This window comes from Copidosoma floridanum, unplaced genomic scaffold (assembly GCF_036245765.1).
Source record: "Copidosoma floridanum isolate Cflo_tuat_1 unplaced genomic scaffold, Cflo_Japanese_pri ptg000005l, whole genome shotgun sequence".
In the NCBI taxonomy this organism is placed as follows: Eukaryota; Metazoa; Arthropoda; class Insecta; order Hymenoptera; family Encyrtidae; genus Copidosoma; species Copidosoma floridanum.
The window spans coordinates 14,023,152-14,046,103 of NW_028321882.1; the positions used below are offsets into that span (position 1 = coordinate 14,023,152).

At 31.9% G+C, this 22,952-nt stretch overlaps 1 protein-coding gene across 1 annotated transcript in view; it reads right to left on the minus strand.

Moving 5' to 3' along the window:
* Window positions 1–21,554, minus strand: part of LOC149375698 (protein Skeletor, isoforms B/C-like) — a 46,011-nt gene extending 24,457 nt beyond the window's left edge. The window contains exons 1-2 of the mRNA XM_089598129.1: window positions 21,460–21,554; window positions 19,454–19,809 (exon numbers count right to left, since the gene is read on the minus strand). Coding sequence (XP_089454255.1) covers window positions 19,454–19,809; window positions 21,460–21,554 — 451 coding nt within the window. The remainder of the gene's footprint in view (window positions 1–19,453; window positions 19,810–21,459) is intronic.
* Window positions 21,555–22,952: the final 1,398 nt, after the last annotated feature.

A 22,952-nucleotide genomic window follows, 5' to 3' on the forward strand; every position in this document is an offset into this window, starting at 1 on the left:
TGTATTTGTTTTCTAAATAATACATCTAAAAAAAAAAGAAAAAAAAAAAATTAAGGTCAACATGTAGAATAGAGTTGAAGAATGTATCAATGGTTTTTGAAGGCACTTGTCTCAAATTCCACAAACGAACTATGTTACAATATCAGATTATTACATAAATAAAGTAATTCATTGAATACATCATAAATGAATTATGTATGATCATTATATGAATATGGTTCAAGTTTTATATCATTTTAATGGTTTTTAAGGGCACTTATTTTTAATTTGATAAAAAATCAATGGCACAATGTCATTGAGTACTATTATAAAAATAAAACGAAAATTGTATTAATGGGCTATAGCTATATCGGGGGGGCTGGAATTTAAAAACCGACGGATTTTTTTTTTGAAACGAAAGTGGCTTACCCCAAGTCTCTTCCTCTCAAGTTTCCCCCTTACCTCGTCCCCCTCACCTACTGTTCTCTACACACTTCTCCACTATATATGTATGTCTTCCAACCGTGCCGTACTCTCCTGCACACCTTAACCCACCATTTGCCCTCACACTCCGAAGCAATTAATTTTTAAACAAATTTTTATTTTATTTTCCCACAATTATTTTGATTAGACTTTGAATTTTTTTCTTTAACAATCCTCGAAAAAAAAAAAAAAAAAAAAAAAACACTTTCCAGTAAAAAGATTTGGACCCTCGACCTCGACGATGCATATGAGTCGGGTACCTTACCCATTCTGCTAAAAGCGCTGCCGACTATAGAAACTCGGTTTCTTGTACTTATCGTCTTGTTCGTAACTATAATATTTTATTTTTATATGCATTCACTTAAAAAACCTTCAATTTATAATAAATTGCGTATTTGTTTTTCAAATAACACATTAAAAAAAAAAAAAAAAAAAAAATTAAGATAAACACAAATTAAATAAAGGAAATACAAAAAAGTAAAAAAAAAATGTAAAAAAGTGAGATATGAAAAAAATAAAACAAGAAATGAAAAAAAAAAAAAACAAAACAAAAAATGAAGAAAAAAATAAAACAAGAAATTAAAAAAGAAAAAAATCAAATGAAAAAATTATAAAGGAAATTAAAAGAACCAACCAGGGGGTATTGATGGGTCATGGCACCCATGGTAAGAACGAAGTTCTCTATACATGAGATGAATATAGACACAATTTTGCAGGTAACAAGGGGGTCGCCAGACCCACAGAATGAACGAAGCTCTGTAAGCGTTAGTACTGCATTAATGTTGTTTACTAAAACAAGAACTTGAAAGACGGATAAAAAAAAAAAACCAATAGTTTGCTGAATTTTTCGATTAAACATATTTCACAATTGAATATACTGTCATCTTTAATTTTCTTTAAATCTTTATCTGGGGACTTTTTCTGAAAAGCTTTATGATAGGCGAAGGACGCATGCCCTAATCGTCCATAAGACTGCATTTTTTATGGGGTTTGTCTTCTCTAGAGTTGTATAACTGTCATTAATGGATGCATTTTCTACACTTATTTTATCTTGATTTAAAAGCTTACGGTTATTGATTGAGTTTTCGAAGCAAGATTCTATAGGGTGCAGCATTGATAAATTTTCAGTAGATTCCTCTTGCTCGACATTTTTACTAGAGTTTCTATCTTGGTTACTGTCTTTCATTATTTCTCTGTTTCATGTATTATACTAAGGTTCACATGAGTTATTTGTCACCAGGAATGCAAATTTCCTGTCAATCTTGTTTTTATCTTTGTTATAACCGTTTAACTTAATAAGCCAGTATGGCTGCTGATAGACTCCTGTAACAAATGACTAGTTCGAAGTTGGATCGAATATGTCGATTTTATTGTTGTCAAGATAAATGGCTACGCCTGAATCTACAAATTTTCTCAAAGAAAGTAAGTTTTCTGACAGGTATTCGGAGCAAATCATGTTATTTAGTGTTAAGTCATTATTATTGTTTCTACTCACAACCATGCGTTCTTCCTCCGTTTTAAAGTCTGCTGAAGGGTTACTATTTGCACACTCAATTTTGCCTGTCTTATTGCAATTTAAACTCTTAAATACCAGTCGAGAATTTATTAAGGGTTCGATCACTCCTGAGTTGGCAATAAATTTGATTAGGTTGTAGTTATCAGTCTTTGCGTTATTGACAGAACTTGAAAACAGGGAGGAGAACTATAAGTCAGATGTGCAGTCCTTTTAAATTCCGTCATTTTAAATGTTGCTTTCTTTGAATACCTGGGCGAGAAATCAAGCGCGTCCAAGCCTTTTGGAATTTTTAAACTCTTACTATTTTTCACAGACAGAGATACTACACCGCCAGAATTTTTAATTGCACTCGATATTTTGTTAAACTCTGATGGCTCAAAGTAACTCTTTGATATGGCTGCAATCGACTCTTTCTTATTCGCGCATATTTTTAATTCGTCTTCTATTCTCATGGATGAATCTCTCACGAGATCTTCTCCACAATTGTCCGCACCAATTTGAAAGAGTCGCATATATACGTCAATTATCTCCTCATTTAGAATAAGACCGTCGTAACATGAGTATCTCTGTCTGCTTACAAGAAAAAATACAAGTGGAAACATACATGCGTAAACGACGAGATATAGTTGTTTGCACATCTAACATATGTAACCATTACGTGTGCAAGCAGCAGTTAGGACAGGCTGCCACCCCTTCCCTCTGGAGCACACAGGAAACACAGAATACGTACGTCCCAGTGCGCCGAGATAAGGTTGAGGAGAAACAAGATGGCGTATTAGCTGTCCATGCATGCACACACATATGTGGACGCAACACATGCGCGCACACTCCGGGACTGCAAAGAGTGGAAACGATTCGATCGCCACTATTACGCAACCGTAATGGCGCTCCGGCACGCAGGTAAGACTAGGCGTCCCCGATTTAAACCATCGCCCTGGCCGCCCACGACAGCAACCACGGTTCAGCACCAAACCGTCCCCACGCCTGCTCACCTTCTTTTCTGCGGTAAGACCCAAATAGGAAGCAACCAATCGACGGAAGACACATGTGGACACATACACTCACGTTTACACACAAAAATGTTTCCCGCAACTCGCAACTACAAAAGAAACAACTTAATGTTTACTTGGCACGCTGCAACTTTCATAGACCTGTCCTTTTTTCCTCACCATCCCTTGTCACCTCTTCCTGCAGTAACACGGCTTTCGCCTCCTGGATGCCATTGGCCGCACTTCCTGACTCTAGTGGGGTCTGCTCATTGTCAATTTAATAATTAGATTCGATAATTGAAATTGAGAAGGACATTTAGGTAGGGTTATGTAAACAATATTAGTCTCTGAAATAAAAGGCAAATGTCAACAATGTTAAAAAATTTACCACACACTTTTATAAAAAATATTATCTAGACAAAGTACCTAGATTCATCTAAATATAAGTTAACTATCTAGATAGACAAAGCATATTTTGACGTATAATGAAGTTGGTTGCTAGAATGTGAATAGTGAATGTATCGATAATTACTTCTACACATGTAAAAGTGTGAAGTAAGCGTTCACAAAAAAAATTTAAAATTGAGCCTGGCAAAATATGTTATCAGTATGTTGCCAGGGCCATCAGTTATGTTTTCGGCAGTAGTCATAAAACATAGCATCTTATATCATTGGCATAGTCCAGTTAGCAGCTAAATTAAACATTCATCTATGATATTTTGACTTTTATCCAATTTATGCAGAAACTTAAAAAAAAGTTATATAATAGTAATGGAACGGAAACTGTCAAATTGTGCAAGAGTGCAACGAGTCAAGTTTGAGAAAGCAAATGAAGCATCGGTGACAACACATTAATTTTGAAGTTATGTAACTACTTCTTAAAATTTAAAAGATCGATTCCACTGCCTCAACCTAATAAAACATGAACAATTTTTGGTGTTTATATCAATCATCACTCTTTGCAGAAGTGACAATTAGTTTACAAAGTATAATTATATTTCTATTATTATGTTGGAAGAGTTAAATTTTTTCTCAAATTTTTTGTACGTTGAATGCTACTTAACGTTACAAAACTTAACGTTTGAAAATTAATTTTATGACTTAGCGAGTAAGGTATACCTTTATCTTACCACAGTTTCTTTTTATTTAATAGATTGTAGCAAACAGAAACTGATGGAAATGTTAAGTCATCCAATGACGCTATTTTCTGGATTGTATGGATTATAGGAGCGGTACAGAGTTAAATAGTGGCATTACAAAAATTGTTAAACGCTAGTATAGCTTTGAATAAAAAAGTTTTTATGCAATCATATTAATGCTTATTTTGATATCTTGAAGCAAACGACAATTTTCCCGTGGTTAATATAAAAAATGGTAGAGCCAATGATGCAGTCAAGTTTGGAAACTTCAGATATGATCTTTTAATTACACTCCCTTGAGCCTACAACTAGTGTAATTAGAGCATCTCTGTACATAAAGTGTATCTGTATACGGCATCTGTATTTGAAGCAGCATGTTTAAAGAGATGAATACATGTATACATAGTTATATATATATATATGTTAGTGGGGCTCCACCCCCCTGCACGCTCCGTGCACCAACCACCCCTTTTATTGAGTTATAAGTGTATTTTTTTTTTAAATAAGGTCTGTAATAATATTTTCTTGAAGCCTTAAAAAATGATAAAATTAATTGTTAGTATAAAAATAATATGTTGAAACATATTTTACAGAATTCGTAAGACTATAGCATTTTTCGCAAATACTCGGAAATAAATTTTCTACGCTGAGGAATGATTACTGGTCTGCTTTTAAGGAAATATGAAGAACAAGCTGCTAATTTCAAATAAAAGTGGTAAAGTTCATATAGACAGAGAGATGTGCCCTTGACCTTTTTTTGGTGAGCTTTATTATTTCTTCTAGTGGCTCCCTTTTTAAAATGAGCTGTCTATCCTGTATGTGTCAATAGATATTTCTAAGCTTTTATAACTATGTATGCCCCCTGCGCGCTCTGCGCACCAACCCCCGTAGTTGCAAATTAAATTTACGAAGTATTAAAAAAAACCCAAATTATTTTGATTGTTACATAAAATTTTTATGTGTAACAAACGTATATTGTTTATAATTGATTACATGAATTTTCAACAATCACTTTTTATTTTCCCGAACTATTTACAGATATTTCTATGGGATTAGTAGAACATGATTTTCAAAACGATATAATTTTTGAAGAAGCATGTAACGTTATGCTGCCTTATCAACTGCGAAATTTTTTTGCGTGGTTTATTATGTCTGAAAATTTTTTTGGTTATATTATTTGGAACAAATACGAAAAATTTTTCATTGAAGATTGTAAAGATGATCAAAATAAAGCTCTTTTACATCCAAACGAAATTTTTAATTCTGATAATATTTCTTGTAAAGATTTCAGTTGACCAGAATTAACAGAAACGATGAAACAAAATATTGATACTGACAACGATGAAAGGATATTTTGTAAACATAAATTCCATGAAATGTTTTTACAACTCAGTCATGCTGAACGTCGAATTTTTCAAAAAATAGAAAAATTAAAAAAAAAAGTTTATTTCATCGATGGTCCTGGTGGATCTGGAGAAACTTTTCGATACAAAAGATTAATTTAGTATTTCATATTAATTGAAAAAAAATTCTTACGATGGCTTGGACAAGTATTGCTTCTATTCTGCTTCCAAAGAGAATGACCACTTACAGAACTTTCAGACTTCCTTTAGACTTAAGCACTATATAAAGTGTATTCTTCGAGTTTGAGCCAGATAAACAAAAATTATGTAATGTAAAAGTAATTATTTGGGATGAAGCTTTTATGGTACCAAAAAAAGCGTTAGAAATCGTTGATAGGAATTTAAAAGATTTATGTAGTAGTGATAAACCTTTTGAAAATAAAATGATAATTTTTGGTGGAAACTTTCGTTGAATTCTCCCAGTAGTAAAAAACGGAAGCAAAATTACTATTGTTCAAGAAATCATGAAATTTTCCAATTCTTGGCCTTCATTTGGTATTTTTTATTTAAAAAATAATAAACGTTCAATTGATAAAAAATTTTCTTCATTGCTACTGGATATAGGAGAAGGCAAAATTAAAACTTTTATAATTCCTCAGACATGGAAAACAAATGATATATGTTCTTAAAATTTTAATAATGATGATGATTCTTTTATAAGTAAAGCTATAATAACATCTCACAATGAATACATTCACTTTTTTAACAAAAAAATTTTATACAATATGGTAGGAAAATTAGTAACGCACTATAGTATTGATAAAGCAACTCACAAGGGAGTAGATAAATTAGACGATAATATTTATACTTATTTATTTACAGAATATTTAAAGAGTAGTAAAGAAGGTCTTTTTTCACACGAATTAGATTGAAACATCAACGCTATTGTTATGTTAATACGAAACTTAAACATATCTGAAGGACTTTGCAATGGTAGAAGATTACGAATTACAGAATTATTTAAATACAACATCGAAGCTGGAATAATCTCAGGTAAAAAAAAAAGGAAATAAAGTCTTTAGTCTAAGAATAACACTCATTACAAACAATTCTTCTTCACTACCATTTATATTGTACAGAAAACGCTTTTTATTTATCTCAACTCTTCCTATGGCTATCAATAAATCTTAAGGTCAAAGTTTTGATGCCTTAGGGTTATACTTTAGAAGACCATTATTTTCTAATGGGCAATTATATGTTGCACTGTCTAGATGTTAAGACCAAAAAAAAACTTTTATCCCTATTGAATCAGAAAACAAATTTGAAATTAAAAATGTAGTTTGGAATGAAATTTTAGAGTAACAAAAAAACTTTTCTATAGTTCATTACTATTTTTATACTTTCTTGCAAATTTTGTCTTTTATCAAGAAAGCAAATTTGAGTACCGTCTAGTACCCAGATTTATGTAATGATAAGCAATCCGTTTTTTGTAAAACTGAATCGCACGAAAAAATTGACAAAAAAAACTTTTTGTATGTGATCTGTATAGCATTATAATATTAGACAAGAAAAACTATTTGCGTCACACAAAGGAATTTGAAAAACATTGAAAAAAATTTTAAGTGTATTCAATGCGAAAAAAGTTTAAAAAGAAATTATCACTTACAGAGACATTCGAAAAGTCATGAAAAAAACGTTCAAAAAAATATTTGTCAAAATTGTGGAAAAGGTTACGTAAGAGCAGAGCACCTAAAAAGACATTTTAGAGTATGTAATGAAAATAAACATCGTAAGTAAGATAATTGAAATAAAAATTTCTTGTTATGGTCAAATAAAATTATATGTGAAAATTAGACTACTTGTAACAGTTAATATATAAGGCCTTACGAATATATTTACATTATATATGGGGAAGCTGGGAGGGGTTGGAAAGGGAGTGGGGGAGAGTGGGGGGAGGTGGGGGGGGGTGTGGGGTGGAGCTAGCAAAAAAGAAGTATTACTCGAAAAATGCAAGAAAGTGAAAGAATAACTACCTTATTTGGGGGGGAGCTGAGGGGGAGCTAGGGGGGAGCGGGGTTCAATGGGGGGAGCAAAACCTCGCTCTAACTTATACGACTATATAATAAAGAAAGATATGTATAAATATATATAAATATTCTATTTAAAACCAGAGCCCCTACACGAAAAAAAATTAGTACCGTGAGATTACAGGGTTCTGGCTTGAGAGAGTACAAACACGCATTAAAAGCATACAGTACAGCTGTCTGCTCGCAGCTACCCCAAATTTAGACTCGTACAGTTTAAAGCAACGCTGTACTGTAGAGGTTTAGAGAGAGGCTGTCTGAGCCTAGTGCTTTCAGAGCATACGTACCAACTTGCGAGCTTGCACTGTAATCTATAACTATATAATACGTACACTTGTACTTTATATACAGCGCAGATAACTGTATATAGATGGTTAAATGTGTGTGTATATAAGTCAGACATTGGTATTATTTTGTTAAACAACAAATATGAAATCCATAGTGATGAAATAAGTTACGTTATCTCAACAGTCGATAAAAACTAATGTATTTTATTTTGTGCTCAATATGTCTAATTAGTGTCTGTCTATGTGTGGATACATAATTATAGATTTCTGAGAGTGTGTGTGTATAACTGTACGTATATTTTAAATGTTCTGTGTGTAACAGGTACATTTCTTTCTTATTCAAAGAATTTTTTCTAAAAAACTTTATAGATATTTCAAATAAACAGCAATTACAATAAAATTTAAATACGATTATACATAAGAATTAATGTAAAAATACATAACATTCCTCTTCACTACGTATTGCCCAAGAAAATGCTTAACCAATAAACAAGGCTCTATGTGTGGTAATAATTGTACATCACATATTATTTAAAAATTATTATGAATTTGTAATTCATAAGCATAGTAGTGATGAGAAACGAAAGGTACTTTTAGTTTAATTACTAAAAAAAATACACAACCTCTAAATGTGTTTAATCATACAAAGCTCAGGACCACTATCGTTTACTTCACGAACAGTTACCGTATTTTTTTTGTAATGTTTACCGTTAATAGTAACACATTTTTTCACGTTAGTCATACTTGTAGTTTAAATCTATTTATTTTGATATTATTTTTCATAAAAATAGCTTTAAACACTACTCCAATACTTACAAAATGATACTTATTTACGAAATACTGATATAACTGTTTTTTTATTGTAATAGTCAAGGGTAATTTTTTTTTATTTCAACATGTATTTACATCTACTGTTCTCGAAAATTTATCTTTCTGCTCGCCAGCCATACTCCTAAAATGTCCCATCAGTCTGTTATCTTGTAGTACTCTGAGTATATGCACAGCAAAATGCATTGGAGGCTTTAAACATCCAAACAGCTCTACATACAAATTATTGAGCCCTTGTATGAGATATTTTATACGATGTATGTCTGATGGTACATACCTAGAAGATGACAGAAAACCTATGATTTTACGCAAAATAATATACATTTTTCAATTTGTATTAGTCAGTGGAATGGAATCATTAATTAAAAAAGCTAGATTCTTAGCTATGCTCATCGTTTCTGAGGCAGACTGTTTAATTTTTTTTTTTTCTTGAAAATTAGTTTTTTATTTTATTTTATTGGCTCTTCTTTAATGTCACAAGATTCGTTTTTACAATCCACTTTATATTTGAATTCATGTAAACGATCATTCAAATTGTTTAATGATCGATAACTCATCATAAGAAATTAAATTAGTTAAAACTTCTGACAAGGAGTGATTTAAAATGCCCTTGGCAAAATCATGCATATAGTCAAATCATCGATTGTCCACTACGTAAAAATCTTTTAAATTATTAAAAAAACAAGTTTTAATCACACCTATAAGAGAACTCCTATTTTTTATATCATTGACATAACTATTACGATTTTGCAGTAAATCTTGATTTGCAGTACTCATGTTTGCAATTTGCGATGAATCTGCCCTGCGTATTCTGCAGGAGTGAGCTCCTGAGAAAAAGGTCATGAAGCCACACATTTCATTACTTTAAGATTATCTGCAAGCACTAGTACACATCTCAAAAAAATTTTCTTTTGTATTCATAAATGTTTATGATGATACCCAAATTTGGTAGTTAATTAAAATCTTGAAACATTGGTGACAATATGTCTTTATTACTGAATGCTTTTCAATTTTTAGAATAAAATGAAAGTGCTTTAAATATGCAGTCCAGTTTGGATGCAAGATTGGGTAGTAAAAGAGGACACCTAATATATCCATGGACAAGTTTTTGCTTACTTGAATGGCTACCTAAAGAGTTGCCAGGTGCCAAATCGTCAAAATAATAGTAAAGAGATAAAGTAAGCTCTTCTCTAATAATATTAATTTTTTCCTAAAAATCTGGTTGCATAATGTCACGTACGATAGATTTTTCCTTTTTTTCATTTAGAATAAAATTTATCACATTTTTAGAACACCAGAAATGAAGAAATTTTTTGGATTGCTTTTAACGGGAATATATGCAGCAGTAACATTTACTCAACCAACTTTTGTTTCCACTTTTTTAAAAACTATTTCAATTGCTAAATCCTTAAGTGGGATGCAATGACAATATTTTGTAAACATATGAAATCTCTTATATTCCGTAGAAAAATCATGAAGATATTTTTGAACTTCAAAACGATAATTTCAAATGTATTATCAATAATTTTTTTAGATCGTTAAAAATTTTTTTTAATAGTATCATTTAAGTTCAGAATAAAACCATCCGAAATAAAGCTACTTAATAAACTTAGTATTTCTTGCACCGAATTGCAAGAAATATTTTAATTATTGCACTAAATCTTAACCAAAATTGATAGATTGTTAAATTCATATCTAATTTTGAAGACATCGTGAAAAATTTCACATCATCAAATTTTTCGATAGTTCTCAACAATCAATTGATGTGTAAATTAAAAAAAGTATAAAAATTTAAAATGCCTTAACGATACATAGAATTTTAATTCCTTATAATGAAAAAGAAGTAGATGAAAAATACGTATAATCTAAGTTACTGGGCTAACTTCAGTGCCAAGTATTTATGGCTTGACATTTAACATTTTAAGTTTTTGACAAATCTTAGTCACACATGCCCAGGGACTCTCAGTGCTTAATTTAAGGATGTAATGATGCATGAACTGATAGATATTCTTATAAAATTTGATATGCTTTGGTCCAACTATTATTAATAGCTAATAGAGACTGTCAGCAGCCACACCTATAGATTTAACTTTAATTTTTCTTCAGAGCTTAGAATTATATATTCAGCCGTCAAATTACGTAGGATCTTAAAGTTACTACGTACGGTAAAACTTCAGTGTCAAAAGTCTTGTCATAAAATTTTGTTGGCTTGAGATGATCGAATTGAAGTCACTATCGATATTTAATTTTTCGAAATGCTTAATAATTATAAAACAATATTTAATTAGGTACTGTTAAGTAGTCACGTCATATTATGCTAAAATATTGTAATCTACAAAAATTTTTACCAGTAACTGAAGAATAAGATTATACATTCATTTTTATTTTGTCAGCATTTCTTGTTTTTTGCGTTTAATAATGTTACCGGGAAGAGATCATAAAAATCCTATAAATAGAATACTTCTTATATCTAAAAACAAATACAGAAAATATTTCAAATATGCTGCAAAAGTTTTAAAATAGGCTACGTTGGCTAAGACACCAGCAAATTATTGGAAAAAAAACAAAGGATAGGTCTCAAAGTAAGACATCCCCACTCATAATTGGTTGAGATTAAAGCTCTGAAAGCAACAAAATCATTTCTAGTTAGAATGGAACTTGTAAACCTATTATATTGGCTAGAAAAATAAGTAACGAGTGGTTTTGGGAATACTGATAAGTCACAGTAGTTGTCAGTGTACTAACGATCATTTATTGTAGAAGAGTCAAATATTTACTTAATTTTAGCCTTTTTTATGATATAATCAATCGTTACTATGTTTTTTGATATGTCAGACCACTTTGTAGTGAAACATTGTTCTTGTAATTCATACGTATGTTTGAATTCTGCTAGTATCTGTTAAAACAAATAAATTATAGTCATGATTAGAAATTATAAGATTTAAAAACAATAATTAGATAAAATACCAATTACAATCCATCGGATGCACAAAAGCACGGCTATAGAAAAAAACGTCTTAAAGATTAGCCTGTTGATAGAAAGCCTTACTGTTATCAATAAATACTGCTCACTTTTAAATCAAGTCAGTGATGATTTTAACAGTATTCCATACTGTCGATTCAAATACTGCAGTCAGTGTATCTGCATGCATAATTAAATGAAGTTAATACTATTCTTACTTTATAATAAAGATGAATACTCCTATACAATTTTTTTACCTTTTGGAATTACTTTTGTAGTGCCTATGTATGTGTTGGTTTCAATTGCATTTTGACGGTAGAGTCAATATGAATAATACAGTGCACCCTGGCAGATAGGTCAGCCACGGCTAGAGAATAACACTCTGCGGGTGATGGAAGACACAACAGGTTTACCAGTTAATATTTCAATAAAAAAATTAATTTTATATTCAAATAAGAAATTGGCTCTTTCAATGCTAAAATAAGTAGTAAGAGTTTAAAAAATGCAATAAATGTGAGAGTAGTGTTTTGCAACACATTTCTATTATCTCATTTAAAGCAACGACTTACTCATAGATGTGTTGGATATTGATAATGAACAATTAAATCACAAACATTGTTTATATATTTGTCGAACAAACCCAATGGTCGTTGTGTGATGGCATCAAACCTGTAAGCAGCTAATGCAATCTTGGCTCTGGTTGATTTTAACAATAAAATATACACGGGATTTGTTTTCGTAAAACAAATTTAAAGTTTTTTTGACAGCATCTATTAGATTAACAATATCAAGAGGGTAAAAGAAGTTAATTATTAGCAAAAATTCTCTGAAGTTATACTTCTATAGGCGCGTTATGCGCGAAGGTAAATTAACGATTTCGACCTTGAGAAAAAGTGTGACGGAAGTGAATTTGCGCGTATCCAATCAACGCAGGTATACTCATTTTTCCAATAATTGCACTACCTTCGTACACAATATTGTTTTATATAACGTACTGGAGCCTGCTTAACTACGATGCCAACTGAAATTTTTTTACAACTATTCTGGACAACGATTTATCTACCAAAAGAATAAATAAGCCTGACCAATGTTAAATCACTAGAGAAATTGTTTATCGCGAGACTAAAAACTTTAGCCACAAACGATCCTTTACAACCTTCTAAGCATTTAATCAGGAATCACAGATTCTCTTAAAGATCTTTGATGGGTGAAACTAACACTCAAGCTATAAAAGAGAAATAAACTTAAACAAACGAAGCAGTCTTAAACAGGATAGTATCACGAACCAATATCCTCACTTGGATCACCAAAAGGATTGAGCTCTGCGAAAAAAAAGTGCATTAGACACCAACGCAATCTTGCCAGAGCAACATTAGAAGACGCTAGAAAAAGATACTGCAACAAGCTTTAACGTTTCAGAGTGTCGTGGTCTTTCTTTTGATCAGTTTGTTGCTACCACAGTTGGCCATAAAAGAACACCCTGAAATGTCTGGCCAGTAAATTTGCAAAGAACTTCAGCCAAGAAAGAGTGTATCTCACCATTTATTGTTACGGCTGTCAAACGCCTAACTATCTTCCCAACAAATATATAGCTAATAGTTTAGCTTACTAGTCTTTTTAAGGGTCATCGGACGTTAAACTACCTGGCCAATAAATATAGTATAACTTTACAAAGTTGACAAAAACCAGCCCTTAGGACTCACAAAAGTTTTAACAATGCCTATAGTTGCAAGAGGGCGAACTGGAAGAACTTTAAATATTTTAGATGCATACAACTCAAAGTGTCAATGACCTCACGCAGAACATCTTTCGAGATTAAAGCAGCAGTGTAAAAATCGACAAATAAAGAGTTCTTTAGGTGAGAGATTAGCTTTTCATTATAATCCTTACATTAATTACTTAAATTCTCCAGCAGTTTAAAGAGATAAATTGCTGTATATTCGTACTCATTGTTGCGAGAGATGAGGCTCCATGACTTAGTTGCTCTGGTGGTTATGTATTCTAACTAAGAAAAAAAAGGGTATTCGTAAGTTTTTTAACAGTAGGAACTGGTTTGTACAAGAACGTATCCTGATTCTTAATTTGTTATAAAATAATTATTTCAATAATTTGTTTTTTAATAAGGCCCGTTAAAAGATTTTCCAATTTCAGACCATCTGGATAGAGTTTTAAGTAGCGCAAGCTGCCAGAGAGTGTTCCTTAGCATGCATAAAAATTGCATAGGAACGAAGTATTTGCTGGTAAGTAGCGCAGCATTATATCTCTAGCAACTAAGAGGTGTCACACTAATATTATTACAGAGAATAAAGTCGTTAACACTTATTGCTATCACAGCAAAAAAAACTTTGTTGGCATAAAAACTTTAATTTCATTACTAAACAAGACACATATCTGTTTAACTAACATTGAAATATTAACTTTGTGTTTATAATTGAAACTAATAATAATTTCCATGATCACAAACTTCTAAGACAACTTGACACAACTTAAGGAGATCTTACATATGCTTATGATTAAGGGTGCAAAAAGCAGAAACTTGGAGTATTATTAGGCTATACTAGAAAATTGCTGATGATTCACTTGAGTTTAACTAGGACCCAATCAAACAGCACTAGCACTTGATTGGCATTATCAGGCTGATACCTATCAATCACTAAGCAGCACTTAACTAGCACTTTACGGATACATGGCAGGAATTCAGGAGGTACTGGCGGGCACATGGTGAGCTTTTACTACTGGGTACTTGATGGTCACTTTGTCGGTAATTCAGCGGCAGTTTGCAGGTAACGAATGGGCAATTTAATGGAACTTACAGCAACTTGGAAAGATTTGACAGGTGAATGGCGAATACTTGATGGATACTTGGTATGCAATTCACAAATAATTGAAGGGTATTTGGCAGGTACTTGCTAGATACTCTGTGGGTACTGACCAGGTACTTATTAGACTATTGGTACGCACTTGGCAGGCTCTTGACGACCACTTTGTGGGTACTTAATCAGCACTTTGCGGGACCTCAGGATCACTTGGTAGGACTTGACAGGTAATTTTGGTGAACCCTTGATAGATACTTTACAGACAATCGACAGGTATTCAAAAGGCGTTTGTTAAATACTTGTCAGGGACTTGACGGATACTGGACAGTTACTTGGCAGGTACTTGCAGGAACTTAACGGGTAATTGACGGATACTTTAAAGGTACAAGACGGCTACTTGCTGGTCATTCAATAGGTACTTAACGAGTACCTGGCAAACACATGACAGATACTAAGCGAAACTCAACGAATACTCGACAAAGATTTGTTAGGTACGCTGAAAGTACTAGGAAAAACTTAACGTACTTGTCTCGAGTACTCGCCATAAATCCGCCAAGTAAATCTCAAGTACCCTGTAATTGCCTATCTAGTACTTGCCAAGTGACATAATTATTAAAATTCAATGTTCCTGTAGCATGTTGATAGTAGTAACTGTCAGCAATAAAAAAAATTACACGAAAATAGATTTAGTATAAAAAAAAATAATATTTTTCCTAACTTTCATCGAAATTTATCAAAAAATAACTATAAATATGAAAAAAAAAACATGAGTAAGAAATTTTTGCAAAATGATTAGGATTCAAAATTAGTAGAAGATAATACGGATTATTATAAGGTATGTAATGTATAGATAACAATAATTGTAAAATTGAAGGTAAAATTAAAATTTAAAATGGGAATTAAGGGTTTTACAAAATAAAACAGAACTGAAATATACATTTAAAGTTAAAATAGATACTGTTAAATGAAAAATTAAAATTCTATAATAACCTATATATTTTACGATTTTTTAGAATTAGTAAAATAATGGTGAAATAGTTTTTTTTAATTATTAAATTATTATAAATACATTGTATGATAAACTACCTTGTAAAACAAATAGTTGTGCCAAGTTCCAATTTAACTAGTTAGGGAAAACTCATGGCCATTTTGTACTTTGAATTAAGAAAACCACTGAATTAATACGATTCTTCATTTTCCTTGCACGGAGAAAAATTTAAGGCTAAAAAACAGTAGGGCTTGTATTTATTTAGTTTAATGCAACAGTGCATGTTACAATTTGTATGGATTTCTAAGGTATAACTTTAAAATTGTCATGACAAAATTCAAAAGCCCAGGATTACTTGTCCTCTCTTTTGATGCTCTTAAGGCTCACTACTGCATGTCTTACAGCACATAACGTCTTTTTATGTATATGTTACATCCCGAGCTGATACGGACAAATCATATTTCAAGTAAAAACGCAATTTATTCGTAAAATTTTAACAAGATGTACTGTGTACATACAGTAAGCTCATGTAGCAAGTGGAGTTTCTACCTCATTTACATGCTTGTGTGCACAGAGAGAACAAACAAAGTACTATTCTATGGTCCTTAAACCTAATAAATGCTCAGTTACTTTTTCATCTTATATTTCCTTAAAGAAAAGTGATTATAGCCTAGAATTCACGTGAAAATCAGTAAAGTTAGTAACTAGGCAATAATACGACCAACATGCGTCGTTTACCCAGTACTGTACTGTACAACCTCTGTTACGCCATCTGTTGATTGGTAGAGTGCAGCCACAATATTTGCGTGATTCTTCTTCATCTGATCATCCCATGCTCATCACGGAATTTTTAAGGTAGTGTACAGGCAGTAATCGTGTAAGGGTGTAATAATTCTTTTGATACATATATATATATATATATATATATATATATATATATATATATATATATATATAAATGTAACGTTCACACGCGTGCATTACGTTTGCAAATGCGTTTGTACAATCTATTATACATCAAGTCATCCTAGAGTAATACCTTGTTTGCTTTTTCCGTATGTGTATTAACTCTAAGGTGAATATTTCATAATATGATGACATACAATACGGCCAGCCTTGTTGTAAGAATTTATGTATGTACTGAAATTTTACGTAACATGTATTAATGTATAAATCGTATTAAATGTATGCATGAATAGTTTACTTGCTCATTGATTGGTCATTTCTTATAATGTATACTTGTTTAAGAATTGTAATGAACACATTATTTATTATACTTAAAATTGAGCGTAAAATCTCCAATAGAATTAATTCCGAAATTTCTAAACTAGCTGTCATACTTAAATTTGCATTTACCGTTATTTTATTGCTTATGCAAGCTTTCATCATCGCTAATAAAAAAAATTTAATTGCACTTGTCAGAAAAATGCAATTGGTATTGTTGTATTGTTATTCCCTCATATATAAACTCATTAACAAGTAACATCATCGTGCAAGTCTATGGTTTTGTTGTCAACGCAGTCTGCAAAAACATCACTTATCAGTTGATCTAATTCAACCAAAGGCCACTTTTACTCGCTCTGACGCTGTAAAAACTCACCATTAAAGGAAAAATTGCTCTTTTCACGTCCCCCACTGGTCCTCTAAAATTTTAGTCTACTCTTGACTCCCACGACTTGCGAGTACCTTATACGAGTAAGGCATGACGTGTTGACTGAGGAAACTTGGGTGTATTTCAAGAAAATAAATAGTATTGGACTACGCTAAGGAGCGAGGTACAACGAAGGGGGCCCACCGAAAGTGGTTCCAGTGATATTGGAGATAAGAGAAACCGGAATATCTTACCAGCCACGAACTTATTCGTGTAGTTTTAGGAACCACTGAAAATTACTGCACATAGTATTAGGGAACTCTGAAGCAGCAGTAACAGCAATCAGTGATAGATGTAAATAACTTATCAGTAATGTAATTAACACCAAAACCTTGTACAAGTTATCTGAATAGATTTTATTCAAAAAAATAAATTTTTTCAATTTTTTTAATAAAAGAATAAAACAATAATTATTTATTAATATTATCCTTTTTTTTGAAATAAATATTTTTACTTAACTAAAAAGATGACACTAAAGTAAAACGGTCAAGACCATATTTTAAACACGTTTGATCCTTACATATACACTAAAAAGACAAAGTCTTAAATTTTCATTGATATAATAGAAAAAAAGCAAGATTATTTTAGAAGAAGTACTGTAGTCGCAAGTATAGTGGGTGATTGTGTTTTAATAAAAAACTTTTCTGATGTGTTTAGTTCAGTTTGTTGTTAAATCAGGGAATTGTCTACTTGAGCAAGTTCATAAGATATTTTAACGTTCCATTGTTGTGTCATTGTCTCATTGACGCTGGCAAATGTTGTGATATAGTAAGGAAATGCACAACCTTTAGAGTTTTTTAGTGCTTTAAATGCATACAGCCCACAGATCTCAGATTTTGAGGGCCAAAAACGTTTCCCATAGCTTAAGTTAAAATTAAGTCTCTCAACAAGAAGTGATCCTGATGCCCTTGGCTTTCAGTAAAATGTCAGAGAAAAGTATGACATTTTGCAAATTTTTTCACGTTATAAGTACATAACAAATTAAAGTAAGAATTGTAAGTGCTTTAACGTTCTTGGTTATCAACATAAACGTAATAATTGATTGAAAGAAAAAATAGTAACAGAGCTGTTACTAAGTTCTGTAAGAGATAAACGTAATTATTTACGTTGATTCAGTTTTTTACTGAAGTTTGAAGCAAAAAAAGTATTTAATAGGAGGGGAGATTGAAAAAAGAAAAAGTATTATCATCGATTAGGACGATTAATCATATAAAAACGAAATAGAAAAATAACTTTTTGTTCATATTGACACAACAATATATGGCTGTGACGATGTTTGGAAGCAATTAGAATCACTGCAGATTAGCTTGGTCATTACTTTCTTTTATAAGCTATCAATAATAATAATTTTCGGGTACTGTTTGACGTTCATGCCAATCTTCTGTCTGAGAATCTAAGTTTAAGCTTAAGATGAAAAGAGAAAATCTCTCATAAAAACTGACAAGAAAAACAGTTTTGGTAAGCATTCTCCAGTTTAATTTAGTTTATTTTTTATCTTCTAACTGAATTCTATCGTACCATTTTTTATGGAGTTACAAACTAAGGGGTCTGTATTTAGTGGTCTTACGGACAAAATTCTTGCTTAGTCAACTGACATGTACTACGTAAATTTAACTATAGCATGTTTAATTTTTAAAATGATTTAGCTATTCAGAAAATTTTTGTGCTTCTTTTTACGTTGTTAATAAATACATTTTAAAGTATCATAGTCTTATTTGCTGAGCACATAAAAAGAACTTACGCTTTAATGGCAATGCTTTCTAATGTAAATGTTATATTTATCAATACATACTACGGCAATGTCTAAATGTTTATATATTATAAGCAATCGAAGTACTGTAGTTTTATTATATAATTGGAGAATGTGTAATCAAAATATTTCCTTTAGTTTTCGAAATATGTAAAGTGATTCTCATGCCCTTGTCATGTACACATTAAAAAAAGTTAAGTAGAGGAAAAACCAAGTCCTGTTGTGATAGTTAAATATATGCTTTAACTGTACTACTTTATGAAACTAGTTTAGGTTACTCTGCTCAACATTGTTTGTATCGTGTGAATGACACATGCATGTAAATAAATCACTTTTAAAAATCATATTTCGTAAAAAAAGTTAAATATTTTTATTATTGTGTATCCAGTAATGTTATGCTAACATTGCAACTACACACTATTGCTAGTTGTCTTGTGCATACAATGAATACACATATGATACTTTCCTGTTAGTAGCAACTTTGATGTATATCTTCATTACGTTTAATAAGATGTAATAATGGCTCCTACAAAACTATCTAAATATGAATACAAGATCCTAACTAGCTTTTACTTAACATTCTTTACCTTTATATTTAGACAAAGAACTATATATTTTGATTAGACCGTAGTACGTACCAGCAGTTGGCATGGGTCTGCCTCTTCTGGTAAACTCGACACCAGCAAGTACACGCACTTTCATTTGTGCCACGTCACTTAGCCGACCATAACCACCATGGCACTCATCTGTTACAATTAATGGGTGATAGAGGTTTGAGCTGTGAGGGTTGTTTCCACCGTAGACTCGGAAAATGTAGGTGAGGCCACGACGTAGGTAAAGTTCTGGTGCAATCAAACCATTTATATACCATGCAAGGCCAGTCGTTGCTTGTCCAGTTATTCCTTGATAGCCTCGCTTTCCTCCTGATGGTCCAATTGTTGCCCGGAAAATTCTAATGCTTCTGTCAAATATCTCTTCTTTCTGCCATGGTTTTCTGTGACAAAATTTTAACACGTTAGTTTTGTGACAAATGCAAGTATGCAGCCTTAACATGTTTACAGAGATATCTAAGTAGTAGAACTATTATTGTGTAAGAACCTGCAGCAAGTTTACTTGCCTTAAAGTGTAACTAGAAGGTTTCAGTACTCAAATGTTAATAAAAAAGACGTATACTATTCAAATTTTGAGACTACGCTAAGCTTACTTCTACCTTTTTATACCTTTTATCAGTCAAAGTGTCAAAATAATTAAGCTCAAAACTTGATTGTTTCACACTCATTATGATGGTAAAAATAGTAAGATTGACAAATCACAATTATAAACAATAGTGGAAATGGGAACGAAATTCGAAATTATTGCAGGAAAAAAAAATGTGTGCAAAAAAAACACTGTATAACGAACAACGCAGGGGCAGCAGAAAACGTTTGCCACGCAATACCTAATTGTTACACAGCGTATACTTGTTTTTAAAATTGTTCGTGAAGTCTGTAAAATAAAACATTTTAATTTAAAACTTTGCATTGACCTTCCTGGGACGAAACGAAGCAACTTTTTCTCGGGAAGTTTTCTGACAGTTCATAATAAATTACCTTAACAAAAATACTCAGACATTTGTTTTAAAAAACGACATAAATAAATGTATACATACATGTGTATATACACAGTGGTGTATTTTAATCTATGAATCCAAATAGAGGAGACACCTATTAAAAAATGACCTCAACAATAGTTGGGAGGTACAAAGGAGGTCATCTAAAAGTGACCATAAATTTGACCTTTACTTCAGTTTTCAAGGTCATTATAAGGTTTAGTCTTGTTCCTCAGATGGGAATCCATATTTCTTAATTTAAAACTCTGAAAAACCGTAAAGTTTTGTGTTGAAAATGCTGAAAACAAGGTTTTTTTTATTGACCTTAAGAGGTTTATTAAAGGATAAGCCATTGTAATGCATGCATCTTAATACTTTGCCAGTAGCGCCACTTATTCAAAAATGTCCTCATAACAAGTTACTAGATACACAGAGAGACATATAATACTGTGCTTAAATTTGACCTTGAACTCGGTTTTTAAGTTTATTTTGAGGTTAAAATACATAGAAAATACAATAAGACTACCATAAACGGTAAAAATAAGACCTTTGAGAAAAGACCTAACTTTACAGTTTCAGCATCTTTGGAGGCATAAAACAGGAGCTTGCGTCCGTTTTTTATAAATTTTTAAGGTTATTCTGAGGTTAAAATCCCTAAAAGATAACACAAAATGTTGTTAAAAATTATATCATAGGAAGCAAATCAGGATAAGTTATTTCAATTTCTTATTTATATTTATACTTCTTGAACCACAATGTGTGTTTCATAATTGTTAGTCATCATATCAAAGTTAAAATACATGCAATGGGCCTGAACATCTCTTTTGGTACGACATAATTACAAAATCATGCTAATAAAAGTTGTTAATGTTGATGGAAATCATTAGATTGCCACAATAATTCTAACCCTCGTAATACTTACAAGATCTTCCAAACACAAAAGTAGTATTTCTTGGTAGAAAAATGTATTTTCGGGCCCTACACTTCTTTTAAGCTTTCCTTAGAAACAATGACGTGGACGTAGTAAGGACTGTGTAGTTTAGGGTGCTTTTTTACCGTGAGTTCCTTTGCCTCTCCCATTGTGGATGCTTTTTTATTGTGATTTTTCTTGCTTCGGTAAAGTATGACGAACGGTGTTCAACGAAGTTCATCTTGGACTTGCAGTGCATGCTTCAGGAATGTGGTCTTGCATATCTTCTCTACAAATGGGCCAATGTTGGTAAGCCTTATTTTTTGAATATCCCCATAAATATGAGTCTAAAGATGTTAAGACAGGTTACTTTGTTGGCCAGTCAACTAGACCTTCTCTGCAACTCTATCTGCCATTATAATTTTGATTTAAAAACGTACGTACAGTATAGGCGAAATGTAGTGCAGCGCCACCTTGCTGAAACCACATTCTTCGTCTTGTTTCGAAATGGACATGCTCAAACAAATCTGGCAAATGATTTTTAATTAATTTCAAATATATAGTACTAATAACATTTTGCTCAAAAAAGTAAGGTCTGATAAGATATCCATTTACAATTCTGCATCATACTCCATCAGTGCTAATGGTCTGCACGTTTGTGACACTGGGGGCTCTTATTCGACCATTCATGGCAACTGGGCCTACTATCTTGGCCATCACTACCAAATTTAGCCTCATCAGAAAAAAGCACAAAATTAAAAAAGTGTTAATCTTTTTTTATATTTTGCAAAGCCCATCGGCAAAATTGAATACATAGTTATATATAATTTTGTTTCAGTACTTGAACAAGTGTTATGTGATAAGCATGATGATTAAGTCTTCTCAGAATTCTCACAAATATTCTTCTTGGTAAACCTACCTTCCTTTCAACTTGACGATCACTTATGTGAGGATCAAGATAAACGGATGCAAGAATAGTTAGAATACAAGTATTGTCTTCATTATATTTGTGACGCCTACGTAGGCGAAAAAGGTGTCATTGACGAGCTCTGATGGTTGAACTGCCAATTGTCACATCACTAGATTGCCTTCATACTGAAAAAATTTGAGCGTAACGCCTTGCCACTATACGATAATTGTCATCACATTGTCTTAACATCATTATTATGTCAACGATTTCCTTAGTAGGATGATCAGCCATTACTAAAACCCCCTTTGAACGAAAAGACTGTTTAACTATAATTTTGTTTTGTTAAATTTGCTACACTGTAAAACACTTATAAATTATTGTAAAACACAGTCTTACGCGTATGCAGATAAAGTATCATAAGCTCTTCGTACATAATATTAATAAAAGAAACAACTTTTAAGCAACTGCATAGCACAAAAATCATAGATTTCTTACACTAATGAGCTTTTGCACTTCTTTCACAATGAAAATTCATTTCCCTTACGTTAATAACGTAGAAGAAAAAATTACTGCAAAACTGAGTGGTAATCTCAACGTTTTATGTGCAGACTTACTCTGATGAGTGAAATTGATTATACAAAGTTGAAACAATCACATACACTAGATAAATGCGCAACTTACACTAGGGAAAAAGCAAAGCAGACAAATGCGATATTTACAACATTTAGC